Genomic DNA, 17,527 nt, shown 5'->3' with positions numbered 1-17,527 from the left:
ATAATGTAATAAGGGTTATGACTAGCTGGTTGTGCAATTTGAAATTTAATATTATTGTGTAAAGATGTGAAATGTGTCAAAAATATTGGGCTGCCAACATAACCAATCTTCTGCTTGTAGATGAAGCAATTTCAAACTATTCCAAGTGAGTTCCATCATCCCTAGCATTTGTATTTAGCCTGACAAACTCATGAAACAAGATAAATGTTTTTAATTTACTTGTCATATGTTCTTATTGCTTTCTATACATTCTTAAAGAATATTTTTGGTGTTAAAGTTTTGTGATGACTAGAATTGCTACTTAACTATTTCCTGCTAGCATTGTATTAAAGTGTATTTTTAGCATTATTTTTCCCCTAAACACTGTCCTATCAAGTAGCTGACCTACTGTATTCTGGCAAGTTAATCATAAAATATTGTGTTTTTCTTTCTTTACGATTCTGGTTAATAGTAATGATTAACATGAAGGTCATTCCTTCATGTTCCGAGTTCAATGAATTCAGTTAGCTTGATGGATAAGTTATTCATGTTTCATGTCATTATTTTCTATGATTACTCTTTCTGATAACTAGGTTCTTCTTTTGCATGGTGAACAGTTTACTGGAATGATGAGAAAGGTGAATCTGTATCATGTGACTCAGTTGACATATCAGTAGCAGTTGCCACAGAGAAGGTATTTTTGAAGGCTACTTGGATAATCTACATATTGGTACTGTTAGTCTAAATTCTAAGGTCAGTTATATAACTGAGGTACAGGGATTGATGACTCCTATTGTCAGAAATGCAGATCAGAAGTCATTATCAGCGATATCCTTGGAGGTGAGCAGCTTCTTGTTTCATATTGAATTGATAACTAGGTGTGACAATACATATAATCTGCTATTGAATGCAAGATATCTGAGATAGGATAAGGTGACCTTTTTCTAATTCCTCTAGGAGAGCAGTTTTTTTTTGATACAATGTTTTCAATGATTTTTTACAAGATGTATCAAAATGACTTAGCCAACAGTTTCAGAATTGGTTGAAATAGACCTCTCTTTTTGTTCTCTTTATCTTTTTTGTTTATTAAGTTGAATAGGGTAGCTCAGTGCACAAAGCTCTTGCCAATGCAGGGGTCTCGGGGAAGGGTCTATTATACGTAGTTTTACCTTGCTTTGCAAAGGTCTATTGTTTATTTAGTTGAATATTTAACAATATTTATTCTCCAGCTTGAGGATGTTAGAGTTAATAGTTTAGTCCCATTTTCTTAGACCAACTTTTATATGTTGTGTTTAGTTATTTTTACATAGATGTAATGTTCTCTTCTTTGGGAGTCTTGGAGCAATAGTAAAGTTGCTGCTGTGTGACCAAGAGGTCATGAGTTCGAGTTTCGGAAACAACCTCTTGCAAAGTAGAGTAAGGTTGCATCAATAGATCCTTTTTTGGGACCCTGCATTGGTAGGAGCTTTGTGTATCGGGCTGTCTTTTTTTTAATGTTCTCTTTTTTTAGACAAAATTGTTCTATCACTTTCAAGAGTTCCGGTTTACATTTTATGGACATGCAAAGAAAATTCATTTGCCCAAGAGAGCACCATATTAGTTATGTGCTTTTGTAAACATGCATTCATTTTCTTAACAAATGTAACTTTCCACTGTTTTAGTTATGGTTTTAATCATTTTAATTTATCAGAATTCAATGTACTTATCCCTAAAATTACTATTATGTCTATGAGAGCTTTGTAGTCTAATCAGTTCCCTCCTTTTATTTTGTATGGCTAAATGGTTGTATTTCAAAACAATTGGTAAGGTAATATATTAGGTTGTTTGCATAAGCTCAGGTCGCATTACTTATTTCTGATGTAACAATCAATCATTTGGTTTACTGTTTGCAAAGTCAAAGTTTGGTGTCCTATTTTATTTTAGGTGTCAAATGGGTTGGGTTATACTCGCTGCAACATGTGTCGTAGGTCAGTGCTCATGTGGGTCTCTTGGATCACTATCATACTCGTCCAAAATGACCTGCATGTTGACTAGCCCAGTCCATATAAGCTCAAGCTATAATCTGTTAATCTATTTCTTATATTACCCCTTAGATCCCTGATTATTTTTCTAAAAATTGAAATTTTCATAAATTTCTCTTAAAAGTTTACTTCTTAAAAAATTTTCTTCCAGTGTGCCAGTCCTGGCACAACTTCGCCCAGGCATGTGCTAGGCCATGGTAGAACAGCCCCAGACTATGTTGGGAATGACCCATTTGGAGCCATGCTAGGCCCAGTATAGCACACCCATAGCTAGGCCAACTCAGGCTCCAGCATGGACAAGATTAGTTTGCACTTCTAGAACTTCAGCATGGACAAGATTAGTTTGCACTTCTAGAACTTAGTACAGTGGTAATTGCAAGGAATTATACCAATCAACAAAATTAGATATGATTTGTACTATGGCTGACATTTTTCTTTTAGTCTTCATGTTTTCTTGGAATCTGTTATGCTCTCTCTATTTTATTAATCAAAGTGAAACAGAAAATTGTTCCTAGATTTGATATATGAGAACAATCATAGGTCAAAGAGTTAGCTGAGAAGGCACGTGCTGGTAAACTTAAACCTGATCAATTCCAAGGTGGATCTTTCAGGTAAGTTAACGTATCATCATAATATCTTTTACCATTCCTCCTACTTAGGCAATTTTGTTTTTGGCAGCATCACAAATCTTGGCATGTTTCCCGTGGACTATTTCTGTGCCATTATAAACCCGCCTCAGGTTCTCTCTCTTGGATCATTGCTATAATTTTGATTCTCCAATATTTTTGGCATTTGATTTTAATCTCTTTCAATATTTTGGCAATCATCAACTAAAAATAATATTCTTTTGGGAACAATCCCCCCAACACACTCTCTTCTGCCATTAAATTTCATTTGGCATGGTTCACCTATGAACGTGTAAGTACACACCTCTTGAATTCAAGGATCAAAACCAAGGATTGAAATTTCGAGCCGTATCGCGTGATACGGATGAAAATTTTCATTCCGCCTACGGACCGGCACCTACACAGCACCGGCACAGCGGTTCCGGTCGGGAGATGCCTCCGGAGGCGTTGCGCGGCCTCGGCGACGCCATCGGAGGCACCGCGTGGGCCCGGCGACACCTCCACATGCGGGCCGCGCGCGATCGGGAGCGAAGCAGTCACAATTTTTTGGATTTTTGGATCTTTTAACTTAGGTTTAATCAGGGATTAAAATCTCGTGCCGAGCCGGTCGAAACGGGCGAAACATTTCGTTCCGCCCGCCGATCGGCACCGGTACGACCCGACACCAGCCCAGCCGCCGGAGGGATCGCGTGACTCCTCCGGCGAGGCCGCCGGGGTCATGCGACCCCTCCGGCGCCGCCGCAGGGGTCGCGAGACCCCACGGTCGCAGCGCCAGGAAGGATCGCGCGACCCCTCTGGCGCCGCCGCGGGGTCGCGCGACCGCGGCGGCCTCGCCGGAGGAGTCGCGTGACTCCGGCGGCCTCGCCGGAGGAGTCGCGCGACCCCTCCGGCGCCGTAGGGTTGCGCGATCTCGCGTGCCGAGATCGAGCGCGTCGCGAGGAGAAGATTAGGTTTAATTAAAATGCTAACAATTAACTTAATTACACCCTAATAAAATTATTTAATTAATTATTTATTTTATTTAAATTCTAATAAGTTTTTATTTATTTTCTTATCAATCCCAAATCTAAATAAACAATCAACCCTAACCTAAATTAAAAATTATTTCAAAATTTTTAAATAATTTTAAAAATTAATAAATATTTTATAAAATAATTTAATTTTTAAAAATAATTTATAAAATTAAATATAAATTTAAAATAATCTAAACTTTAAAAAAAATATAATTCTTAAACATTTCAAATAAATTTTTTAAAATTAAAAATTTATAAATACATTCAAAAAATAATTTAAAATTTTCAAATAATTTTATAATTATTTTTAACCTTTCAAATGATTTTATAATTTTAAATTTAATTTTAAATTTTAACAATTATTTTTTAAAAAAATAATTTTTATAATAAATATTATCTTATCAGAAAATATTAAAATATAAATTCAACATTTCAATATATAAAATATATTTAATAATCAAATATTAATAAAATTAATATACATTTATATTTAAAATTTAAAAAATACCGAAACTATATCGGCACGGCACGATACGATACCGAAACCGTATCGTTCCGGTCCGGGACCGAAACCTCGGCACGGGTCGAGATTTTAAACCTTGGGTTTAATTGAGGTTTTAATAATTAATTCTTAACTATAGTTGTTGATAATTTAAATAGACTTTATTATAATCTATAAAATTATCTTATTATTTTTTAAAAAATATTTTATTTTTTATTTTTAAATATTTAGATTAATTTTTTATTTTAGTTAATATATTTTATATTTTAAATATACCGAAACTATACCGGCACAGTACGATACGATACCGAAACTGTATCGTTCCGATCCGGGACCGAAACCTCGGCACGGCTTGATATTTTAAACCTTGATCAAAAACCTAAAATCAAATGGCCCAAGGGAGCAAATGATGAGGGTATTTTTTTTAGATACTAAAGGTAAGATGTTTCTAATCTTCCTCGTATGATTAGAAATATAGTCTAGGAGGAAGGGAAGAAATCTCAGATCAGAGAACAAACAAGTTCTCAGAAGAAACACACAGAAAATGAAAGAATCAAAAATTCTTGAGTTGATCTCGAGATGGCTTCTTTTATTTCTTCCCGATATCAGTCGACTGCTGGCAGGGCCAGTCGACTGATGGGCTTCAACGGCAACAAAATCTGCATTTAATGCTTGCCTTGTTTTGCCCAACGTTTGAATTTCAGTCGACTGATCCAAGACCAGTCGACTGGCATCAGTCGACTCTTCATACCTCAGTCGACTGCCCAGTCGACTGCCGTCTTCCTCTGGCTCGACTGAACTTTCTGTGTGGTGCTGATTTATCATCAGTCGACTGCTGGCAGGGCCAGTCGACTGCTCTAAGCTGAAAAGTCTCATTTCAACTTCTCTTAGCCTTGACCTCGACCTTCAAGCACCTCCCTCAGCCTCGTGCCTCTCTTAGATGCTTCATCATCCTCGCACTAGCTTGAGATGCTTCCATCGGCTTCGTCCGCTAAGTCCTTTGCCAAGACTACGCTTGGACTTCTCCTTTGCCAAGACCCATGCTTGGACTTTTCCTTGCCAAGACCCACGCTTGGACTTCTCCTTTGCCAAGACCCAGCTTGGACTTTCCTTGCCAAGACCACGCTTGGACTTTTCCATGCCAAGATCACACTTGGACTTCTCCTATACGTTGGTTGTGATCATTTGATCTTCAAATTTTATCTGCATCACGCCATTGATATTTTCATTTTCGACTCCATCTCAATGGTCACTGTAGTAGTAATCAACTAGACTGACCCATTAGTCAACTGCTTTGAATTTAATCGACTGCCCAGTTGCTTCTTAACTTTTTTTTACTCCTTATGTAGGCTCTAGTCAACTCAGAATTTTTTCATTTGGTTGTCACAAACCTACATCCTTATCCATTAGTCGACTGACATAACTTGGGCTATTCGGATTATTAGTCAAACTTACCCATTAGTCGATTGATATAACCCTAATATCCCAAACATACCAAACTCGGGGTATGGAACATTAGTTGACTGAATCTTATCCAACAATCGACTAATGTCCTTAGTTCGACTAATTATAAAGTTGAGTCCACCTAAGTTTCCTTTCTATCCTACGACCCATGTCATATCATTCCACCCATCTGACTTGGAGTACCTTGAGATCTTCTATCATTAAGCTGCGTCCCTTCAATGCTTTTGAGCTTGTGGCTCCTCAACCATCCCTCTTGTCTTTGCTTATATAGATATTCCTCATCTTGCAGTCCCTCGAATGTGCCATCTTTTTTCAAATATATGGACATTGAGCTATCAAACCCTCATAGCCTATATACTTACTAGACCCTGCACAATTTAGCACACACATCAAATAATCACAAAGCTAATTTAAACCCTTTTTCAATATCATCAAAACCATCATGGATGAGAATCCTAACAAAATGATCCAAGCTAAAGATGAAAACTTTGCATTTGTCTCCTTCCAATCACCAAGTTGCTCTTGATAGGAATTGTTATCTGTCACTATGGCACTTGGCCCCCTTTAATAGGTTTGGAGCCCACTCCTAGCTTTGCCAAAGTCGACATGCAGCAAAATTCATGGCTCCTGCTTGGTAACTTAGCCTTGGCCCAAGTCTAACAGTTATTTTTCCATGTGGCACTGCTAACCTTATTTAATCATGTAGATTGCTCTTTTGTTCTAACATAAAACATGATAGATAAGAGACTTATACCATTCAGCCTAAGCCTAGAATGGTGGGACAATTAAAGTAATCGTCCATTAACTCTGAATACTATATCTACTTCTATCTACTAGAGAGACTTGGGCATCATAAATTTGGGATAGTGGATAACGGGATACTGTGTATTATACTCACAACAGCAATCACCCTCTGTTTATTATCTTGCATAAGTGACATCATTAATATGAGTAAGTTATGGTTAGCATCTTGAATCAGTTTCTATGAGATGTTTTCTTATCCACATGATGTACCTTCCTGCACCGCTCCTGCAAATTTGCTTCCCCAATATATGTTTACCTAATATATTAAATATATTGGTGCAATGGTAAAGTTGTTGCCGTGTGACCTAGAAGTTACGGGTTCGAGTTTTGGAAATAACCTCTTGCAAAATAGGGTAACATTGCGTACAATAGACCTTTCCTCGGGACCCCCATTGGCGGAAACTTTGTGCACCGGATTGTTATTTTTTTTTTTATACTAAACATATTGACAACTGCATAACCCCTAAAAGTGGAATTGTGGAATTGAAAGGACTGACTGAATCACTTAGAGTATTTACAGGGTGATAAATCAAGATAAAAAATGTTAGTAAATATATAAATTTTCAACTACAAAATAATATGTAATGCATCCTAAATGTTTGAATATTACTTGCTTGATCTGATTGCAAATATATATTTATCTTAATATAGTAAATATATGGTGTTATGGATATGGATGCATGTAAACTATGGGGGTGTACTTGTAATATTCTATATTTATTAATATTTATTACAAGCAGTAAGATATTACCTAGGGCAGTATATGGAATTATTCCCCCCTCATCCTCTCACTGAATAACCCATGGTCAGCTCCACTAGTTCCTGTACATGTGTCATTCGATTCATCATTAGGTCTAATAGTTTATTGTGCAATGAAGGCACAAGGACTTTAGGTGGAAGGCATTTAGCTACACTAGTATACTCTCAGCTTTGTCACTGCATGCATCTAGTATGTATCTCACTCTCTTGATGTCCTCCATCGAACTTCCATTGTTGGCTTGTAGCTAGTATACTCTCAGCTTTGTCACTGCATGCATCTAGTATGTATCTCACTCTCTTGATGTCCTCCATCAAACTTCCATTGTTGGCTTCGTTGATCTTGAATCTGCCCAACTCTCTGAGCAGTTTTCTTAGCTTGCCCACCTAACCCTCTATAGTTGGCACCTCCTGGGACCCTAACATTGTTTAACTTATCTTGAGATCCCACATGCATTTTGACCTTATGCACTTTACTTAGTGAGATAAATTAAGCTTCATGTGGTACCATTGATCTTCATCCATTATACTCCAAGCATTGGCTACTTGTCACTAACGTTCAATGAATCTACCCATCAAGATCAATGTCATGAATAGGAATGCCGCCACCTTATTCAATACGCAGCTCTTCACCAAATCCTTATCCTAGTTCTTAGTCGATTTAGTTAATAGTAGGCTACAACTTCCACAATGTTGCAATCGACTCTTTAATAACCTAACTCACATTAGTGGTTGATTCAATTTGAGCAAAAGGAGGCTAATAGTGACTCACATTGGTGGTTGATTCAGTTTGAGAAAAAGTAGGCTAGTGGTGATATTGATGGGGTTGCTCTGTTGTAACATTGAGCATGTGAAGGTTCCTTTTAGTCATTCATCTACATTTGTAGCTTAGCTAGATACTTCCTCACTAGCTCAGTCTAATTTCACTATTGTTCATATTGTTGGTGCAATCATACCTTAAATGGTCGGGTTCAAGGTTTAAAATATCGAGCCGTGCTGAGGTTTCAATCTCGGATCGGAACGATACAGTTTTGGTACCATATTATATCGTGTCAGTATAGTTTCGATATTTTTAAAATATAAAATATATTAACTAAAATAAAAAATTTAATCTAAATATTTAAAAATAAAAAATAAAATATTTTTTAAAAAATAATAGGATAATTTTACGGGCTTTAATTAAGCCTATTTATATTATCCTCAACTATTGCTAGGAATTGATTATTAAAAACTTATTAAACCTAAGTTAAAAAAAATGGAACCGCGACTGGCTACACGCAATGGGGGGGTCCGCGCAAACCGCACGATGCCTCCGGTGGGGTCATCAGGCCTGGGCAACGCCTTTGAACGGTATCCTGGTCGGAACGCTTGTGCCGGTGTTATTCTGTTGGCGAAATGAAATTTTCGCTGGTATCGCGGGATACGGCTCGAAATTTCAATCCTTGGTCAGGTTTAACCTTTTTTTTGGTCGGGATATGGCTCGAAATTTTTTTTTTGATGTGTGTGTTTGAGTTATGCAGAAACTTATAGGACACATATGAAGCTTAGAGAGCTCATGACTCGATAAGGTCAAGCGATATGGATGATGACATAACGTGTCCAAGTCAACACACTCAATGACTTGGAGGTTTACGAAAATCGAAGAACGTTGTATAAGACAACTAAAGAATCATAAGATGAGAGCATTGAGATGGTATTAAAGTAGCTCATGGAGCAGGACTCGATACGGCCAAGTTATTAGCTCAATGGTTTGAGACCCATATAGGAGATTCGAGAGACAATAGGATGAGGAGAATTGAGGGTAGCATTAATGACAATCGGTGGAGCGATACTACGTAGGGGAAGTGTGAAGGACGACACGAGGAGTAAGTCGAGAGCTTGGTGCGTCTAAGGGATGAGTAACTTGATGGGAGACGACCATGGTGGTGAAGTTAAGTTGAGAAGGTAAACTTTAATGGGTTGTGAGAGTTGTATATAGGGGCAAGGGTAGTTTTTGACAAGATTTAATCATTACGATGATCATGGTCAGGCTCGGTTTAAGGCATAGGCCTTAAAGGCATGCCTAGGGCCCCAATTTTATTGGGGTCCATTATTTTTAATATTTAATATTTATATTTATTTAAATTTTTTAAAAGAAAATGTTCAATTTGGGATTATAATTTTTAACATTTTAAATTTATTTTTATTCATTTTTAATAAAATTGTTCAATTTTAATATTAAATTATTTTTATTTCGTTTATCATAGATTTTTTGTAATTATTATTATTATTAATTATATGCTATAAGATCTAATCAACTTTCCTTTTTAATATCTCTTAAAAACTTTAGCCCTCGATGGTCTCGTAATTTTTCTCTCTCGTCAATGTTCAACGCCCTTTTCCTTCCTCATCAGTGATTTTGTATTAACTATATTGATCATGCTATTTCTTCACTTTAAAGTAGGTTTAACAATTTAAAATATACAAAAATAAATTTAATTTTTATATGATGTAGAAAAGTTAAAATTGCTTGATAATGATTTTTTTTAAAAAATGTTTAAATCGTAAAAAAATTTTAACACATGATATGTTATCTGATATTGATGGTTTAGATTTATTTTTAGAATTACATGTTTTAAAAGAAATAATAAATCTAAAATTAAAAACAACACTTGAGATATTGAACCTTTTTAAAAAATTAAATTCTTTTCCCAATGCGTGGATAACTTATAGAATACTATTGACCATACATGTTAGCGTAGCTTCAACATAAAGAAATTTTTAAAAATTAAAATTAATAAAATCTTATTTACGTTCAACATATCAAGAATGATTAAATAATTTAATAATTTTATCAATTGAAAAAAATTATTATCAAAACGTGAATATAAAAATTTAATTAATAATTTTGCATCCCAAAGAGTCAAAAAATTAGATTTTCTATAAAAATCTATTTTTCAAAATTAATATTTTAATTTTAAAAAAAATTAACTCCGTCATTGTCGATCTTAAGTCCAAATAAAAAATGGTTAGGGAATTTTTTTTAAAAAAATGTTAAAGATCTAAAGTTTTTTTTTTTTGCCTAGGGCTTCAGACAACCTTGAGACGGCCTTGATCATGGTTGAACTTTTATTTGACTAGAAGTCAATCTAGCCGATTGGAGAGCTAAGTTGATTAAGAAGTCGACTCATTGTGATCAACTAGCGAACAACATATTTTTGTCATGACTTAGTCAATTGGACAGTTGTTTGATCTATAGTTAGTTGGCTTATGGTAAAATCTAGTTAATTGATAGTAAGATCTAATCGATTGATGCTACAGTAGGAAAGTCAAAAAGAGTCAATAATCAAATAAAGTTGCACTACAACAGTTAGATGACCTAAGGGCCCCATTCGATTAATGGCGGAATCCAATTTACTCGAGTAGTCATTTGCAAACTTGGGTTGAAGCGATTAGAGGAAATATTCGAGCGATGGATGGTTCTTATCAATTAATCAATGAGACATCAGCATAACAAGTGAAGAATGAAGGGAATGAAGGCTATAAGGAGTAAGGTGGAGGCCTAAAGGTTGGCAAGATAGTGATTTGTTTAATCCTATTAGGCTTCATCTTGTATTCTTAATCCTTCCTCTTCTAGGCTCTTGTAATTGGTTATGCTATAAGAGGTTTCTTCACCTCCGATAGTTCACCTTGAAAGAGAAAGTGGCTTTTCGGGAGTGGCTCGCTGATGAGTCATAAATCGTGGAGTAGAGGTTTGTGTTAAAGCTTGTGGTATGCTTGCATTTCTATATGTTTAAATTCTATTGCTAATTGACTTGTGTGACCTTCCCAAGCATTAGCAAGAATAGTTAGAATTGTTGGGCAATATCCTCCTCCGTCGTGGCCAACTGCAGTTTCTCGATTTACCTCCTCATAGATGGTCGTGGGGCCGACCGTGTGGGGCCGCTGGGTGGTGGATTCCACCTTTTGCATAAAAGAATAGTTAGAATTGTTATTTGTAGGTACCATCACTATAAAAAGAGATAGGAAAGTAAAATTCATGAAGGGAATGAAGGTTATAAAAAGGAGCAAGGTGGAGACATGATGGTTGATGAAATAATGATTGATTTAATCATATTAGGCCTCATCTTGTACTCTTAGGCCTTCCTCTTCTAAGTTTTGTAATTATGAGTTTTCTCCACCTTTGGTAGTTCACCACGAAGGAGAAAGATAGTGATTTTCTAAGAGTGGCTCATTGACGAGTTATAGGCCATGGAGTAGAAACGAAGGTTCTAAACAACATAAATTCCCATGTTTATAATTGTGGTATGATTACATTTCTTTGTGTTTTATTCTACTGCTAATTATTTTGTGTGACCTTGCTAAGCATTAGTCATTTACATGTACAATTGCTATCCATTCTCCTCTAGCTAATCTAACCATCACACCATCATGTCGCAACAAATATCAGAGGAGTATTCAAGATTCCTCTAACTCCAGAATGATGTGTGATTCATACTAGCTGACCATCTCACCTGCTTATGGAGGTTTCTCCATTTCACCCTCATGTCCCAATGGATGTCAGAGGAGTATTCAAGGCTTCTCCGGCTCCAGAATGTTGTGTGCACTTTATTCTAGCTGACCATCTCACCTGCTCATTTTATTTGGTACCTTCTGTTGTTTCCCTTCATCCTACACTATGGAGCCTCTAAACATATCTCTATATACTCTCACACCACTAGCATGATACCAATGCCATAATAGCTAATACATTTCACTCTTCAGTTAAGTGGCATTGAAGACGTTTCACTATTACCTATGTTATATTTATCTTCAGTTAAGTGGCATTTTATATTTCTGAGTTTCGGTTAGCCCTATAGTCTATTAGTAAACCTATTAGATCCATGAATGTTCTATTACCTTTGACATTACTTCTTTCCATTCAAGATATAAGGATGTGTATCTTAATTGGTGACGTGCATGGGTCTCTGGGTTGTAACAACCTCCATTAGCTTCAACTCTCTTAGCTAGCCTTCACACCTCTAAATTGATGGTCACCTAGGTCATCTCTCTTAAATTTTAAGGCAAATGGTCCTTATTCAATTAGGTCATAGTTATTTAAGGCATGAGGCATCCAAAAGTGCATAGGTGCTATGGAGTCTGAGGCCCACGATGCAGTGAGGCGCATGCCTTATCGAAGTAAGGTGTTCTAGGTATAAATTTTTACAATTCAAATATATATAGAGAATTCTACCATAATATTTCACTAACAAAATTATAATCCATAAAATATCAAATAATAATGTAAATATAAAATTCACTAGCAAATAAATACGATATGCGTATAATTCAAATTAACACAGTGGGATGCATCAATCAGTATGTTCCTCTCTCTAGCTGCTATCTCCACTGGCCTCTTCATGGGCTTGACATTAAGAAAGCATAGTTATCTTTCTGGGTTTCATATGGAGCAACTTCTGGGTTTTTTACTTACGGGGTGCTGGTTTTGTGTTAATTGGAGAAGTTCAATATTTGAGAACTTATTTGAAAATTTTAGCTCAACTCTTGTTCAGTACGCCATGACTACGAGTAGGCTCATAGTCTAGAAGGTATTCTTCTTACTAGCTATGTGATTGACATTATCATTACAAGTGAGATGGCGCCACCAGAACTAGACAATAAAGAGACAGTGAAGGATTATCTTTATAAACAACTTCCAAATTAAAGACTTGTAAATTTCAAATCTTAGATATTTTCTTGGTATAGAGATTGCTCGCTCAAAGGATATATCTATATTTCACAACACGACTAGATACATGACATACTTAAAGGAAGCTGGCATACTAAAGACTAAATATACTCCTATTGATCTAATGTTAAATTTGTACCATGATAGTGGAAACCACTAATTGACCCTAGGAAATATAGAAGGCATGGAAAATTGAATTATCTTGTAGTTGCTGTACTTCACATATTATCCTACGGATTCTAATGTTAAATTAGTATTAGGATAGGAAGAGACGCAAATTGACCCTTGGAAATTAGGTTTGTAGGAATAAAAAAACTTATATCATAGCCAGATCTAAAATCTCATTTGCAAATCCATATCATGACCATCGGATAGCTGCTATGAGAATCCTGCATTACCATAAAAGTGTTATAGGGAAAGATATTTTATTTTGTGATCAAGGTCAACTTATTTTGTGCAATCTTCATCTGGCTATTATAGGGATATTGTGTTCTCTTAGAGACAACCTTGTTTTGTGCAAGAGCAAAAAGCAACCAATGATGGCAAGGCCAAGCAAAAAGAATTTTAGAGCTATAGCTCAGGCAACATGCGAGCTCATTTGCGTTAAACATTAAGTGAGATAGGATATACCCTTACCGAGCCGTTGAAACTTTATTGTAGCATTCAAGTTGAGATGCATATAACCTCAAATCCCATGTTTCATATTTCATGACAAATAAAGTATATAAAGATTGATTGTGACTTCATTAGAGAACAGGTACAATATAATGAGATCATTTCTTTTGTTAGTTCTACCAATGAGTTAGAAGATGTATTTACCAAATTTCTACCTATCAGTTAGAGATTTATTGACCAAATTACTAAGAGGATATGCATAATCAGCTGAGTTTTTATCTTATATTTGAACTAATTTGAGGGATATTAACCCATGTGTAAATCTATAGATTGTGATATTTCATATTCATTAATAACATTTATATATAGGCAGTTGGGAATTACCTTGGATAGAATGTGTAATAATTCTTCTAAATCTTAATGTATGGTATGATCAACCAAGAATATATACAATCGCATTCTTACTCTATTGTGAACTTGTAGTAAAGTACTTTTCCTCTATTTGGATTGCATATAATATTGAACCAACACTATATTCCCTGCAGCATAGGCAAATTTTCTAGTACAATGTTTTCTTCCTGCTCGTCTTGTACCTTCCCCTGTAAGACTTCAAATGGTTTGTTCCCAGCGTTTGCATATTTACCTGAGATTTTCTGATCTAGTGTTTTATAACTGCATAACCCATGTAAAATATTTAAGTTGTGGCTTATTGCTGAAAGTCAATGAACTTTCTGATCCTGACATAAAATGGTTTGCTTGTAGCTAGTTGCCGTTGCTATTTATGTTTCCTAATCAGTTTCACATAAACTTTATCAAATCTTCCAGGCTTGTATTCTTGCTGTTGGTCGAGGCAACATGGTTGTCGAACCTGTCATTGGAACTGATGGTATAGCCATTTCAAATTGAAGTTTCCACTTGTGAATTTTGTTTGTGTTCTAAGATACATGAACTATTCAGGAGTTGAGAAACCTGTAATTGTTACAAAGATGAGCTTGAAACTATCTGCTGATCATCGTGTGTTTGATGGCCAGTTGGCAAGTAAGTTTCTCCATTAAATTCATTATCATGGAACAAGCGAACCTATTATTCTTTTTATCTTCTTGCAGGCAAGTTCTTTTCGGCATTGTCATCAAATTTTAGCAACATTAGACGACTACTGTTATTATGAAGCATAGAATGAGCATATTCCATCTCATGAAGATATGACTTCAAACTCAGAAGGGGGTTAACCCAACTGGGCGTATAATAATTTATTTCTCATTAATAAGATTACTAAAATTGTTTTCTTCAAGAAATTGATTTTCACAAAAAGCCTGAAACATTCATTCTTTTGCCCCCAGCTTGCCCAATTCCTTGAACAAAATTTCCGAGTGATCTACTCGGACTCATTTCTTGCTGATTTTGTGGCTTGATGTGAAGTATTAAAGTAGAGATGAGCAATGATGCGTGACATAATGTTATCAATATTACAATGGATTGATGATAAAATATTAATATGTATACTTTGATGTATGATTATTCTAGTGCCATAAATCTGGCATCTATTAAAAAACAATCCTAAAATGATCTAACGCCCTATTTACCAATCTGTTGATCATGTTCCTTGCATTTTCTGTTGAGCGTGCTACCAATTTGATTTCGTATCGCTTTTTAGGAGCTTGAATTTGCTAGTGAATGAGGTTTAACGAAACTATCTATCTTTTATGATCAAATTTTATTTTTCCAGTTGATCTCTTATTCGCTGAAATAGTTGTTTTTGGTTTATTATTTGCGTGTGGATTGGTTTGTTTGTTATTCTTTGCTGGATTGGATTTGTTCTCCATTTGGGATTACTCTCAAGACCGATGCATGTTAACATTACATTTATTTTTCTTCTCAAATAAATATTGTTAAAGCTATTGGATTTATTGTGCCTCCCTCAGGTGAGTAGTGAATTTAGTTCTAATTTTTGTACTAAATTTAGATTTTATTTATTACGAGTCTATATATATATATATATATATATATATATATAAAATTATATAATTAATGCTCTGCCTTCCTCACGTCTAAAAGCTGCGCTGCTAGCCTACTGAGGGGGATGCTGCTACTATTGGTAGATGGTCTATCTGCCATCTCACAATCACTCTTTCTCTTTTCAGTAAAAAGATGAAATTTATCTATCTTAGTAGTTTCAGATGGTCTGTCTGTCACAATTGATCATGAAAGAAGTTATTATTTCGATTTCATCGAGATTTAATCTTTGTCTATTTCATTAATTCTGTTTTATCATAATCAATTCAATTAAGTTCTAGAAATATATTTTAAAAATTATCAGACGGTAGAAAAATCACTTTCTTCTCTGCCGTGATACATAATGGAGCATTGTTGTAATTATAATATTAATATCCATTCCATTAAAAAATGACCTCTACTCTCCTACACCCATGGGCTGCGACCACCCCATTGCTCGGTATCGAGCTGTGCTTGTGTCCAGGCCGGACATGGCATAACTCGTGCTTTTAGGCGATGCGGGGCCTGAGAGCATCATTTGAAGTATTCTTGGTTCTTCTCTTTTGCCATATTATCTATCCTTCACTCAACTTTATTCTTCTTGCTCTGTATATCTCTTGCACTCTATCTCATCTCATGCAAACTTGTACATGCTATATATCTGCCTAACTATCCTTTAATGAGTTCATCTTCTCCCCTTCATCTAGATTTTTTTTATTCCTTTTCTTCCCATCTTTTTACATACTCCTTTCCCTTGCTTCACTTTATAGGCAAATAATTGATATATATATATATAGCTTTTATATCTCTAAGTTGATTGTGAAGTTAAAATTTAATGGTCTATGCAATATATATAGACAAATCAAAAAAGAGAAAAAAAGAAATACATGAAGATATATTGTCAAGAATTAGAAGGTGCAATATCCAGAATTTACACATTCACAGTCCTCAATATTTGCAAAATAGTGAAACGCTTGAAAAGAACATGCATACATACAAAAGGGGGGGAAAAAATGCCACAAGAAATTATACACTATGAAAAATCTACGTGTCACAGAAAAGCTACCTTTTCCTGTACATATGTTCTCTCGTTCAATCACCACAAGCATCATATGTCCAGGACATGGCAAGTTGTTCCTCCAAATAATTGCATCCATGTTCTTTGATATGAATGATACATCCTTTGGAGGATAGATTGATAACCTCTTCTCAATACATAGTTTCTCAAGTCATCGCCTATAGAAAGATGACCATGTTAGTTATGGATCATAGATTGATAACCTTTCCTCTTAATTGGAGTAATAATATCTGTCCATAGCAATAAGTCAATTGTTATCGTTGGTTATGGATCCACCTTCATATAGTTAGCAATATACTCAATATATGTAACTCTTCAATGGGTCATCCCATAAGTGTTAAAGCATATCAATTCCCAAGTAAGATGACCTTGACAAATTCAAGTCAATGGACTATTGAAATAGTTTGATATAGTTGCAGACTGAAGTCTCTCTGGAGCAACAATAGCAATTATTTTTATAGATAACATGCAATTCTCCAAGTCTCCTTGGGGTACGATGCAGTGGTAAGAAGGAAGGAGGATTCGAATCTAATGTTGGATATTTTCGAATATCTGTGAAGTTCAAATCACTTGTGACACCGAGTGTTATGCTAAGATCCATCTGTGCTTTTTGGATTTATCTGATGGTCGATTTGTGGGATCAGACTGTCTACTTCTAAAATTAATTAGATCGTAAGAATTAAATATCTAAATTAATAAAATAAAAAATCATACCAATTTAAAGAAAATGAGCAAAGCACTTTTGCTCACACCTTCGTGGAAACTACGCAAAGATCTACATGACTAACGCTGGTATGTATGGAATGAGGGAAGATGGACATTGGAAATGGCAACTTAACTTTGACAATGCCAATGGTGTTAGCGTAAGTGGGTGAGAGAGTGGCTAGGGTTATGCCGTATACTGTGACATCAAATTAGATCTTATCAAGGGGTTACTCCTACACAGAAGATTGGATCTAACTGATCAAAG

General features: G+C 35.5%; 1 protein-coding gene across 1 annotated transcript in view; it reads left to right on the top strand.

Moving 5' to 3' along the window:
* Positions 1–15,075, top strand: part of LOC141832647 (dihydrolipoyllysine-residue acetyltransferase component 1 of pyruvate dehydrogenase complex, mitochondrial) — a 74,770-nt gene extending 59,695 nt beyond the window's left edge. Inside the window, exons 14-20 of the mRNA XM_074720111.1 lie at positions 597–673; positions 757–819; positions 2,541–2,611; positions 2,679–2,739; positions 14,313–14,373; positions 14,445–14,525; positions 14,594–15,075. Coding sequence (XP_074576212.1) covers positions 597–673; positions 757–819; positions 2,541–2,611; positions 2,679–2,739; positions 14,313–14,373; positions 14,445–14,525; positions 14,594–14,655 — 476 coding nt within the window. The 3' untranslated portion in view covers positions 14,656–15,075. The remainder of the gene's footprint in view (positions 1–596; positions 674–756; positions 820–2,540; positions 2,612–2,678; positions 2,740–14,312; positions 14,374–14,444; positions 14,526–14,593) is intronic.
* Positions 15,076–17,527: the final 2,452 nt, after the last annotated feature.

Source organism: Curcuma longa, chromosome 7 (genome assembly GCF_044706935.1).
Source record: "Curcuma longa cultivar G26 ecotype Majalengka, Jawa Barat chromosome 7, ITB_CL_G26_1.1, whole genome shotgun sequence".
Taxonomy (NCBI): Eukaryota; Viridiplantae; Streptophyta; class Magnoliopsida; order Zingiberales; family Zingiberaceae; genus Curcuma; species Curcuma longa.
Note: the sequence above shows the minus strand (reverse complement) of the source record. Positions and strands in the feature narration are given on the sequence as shown.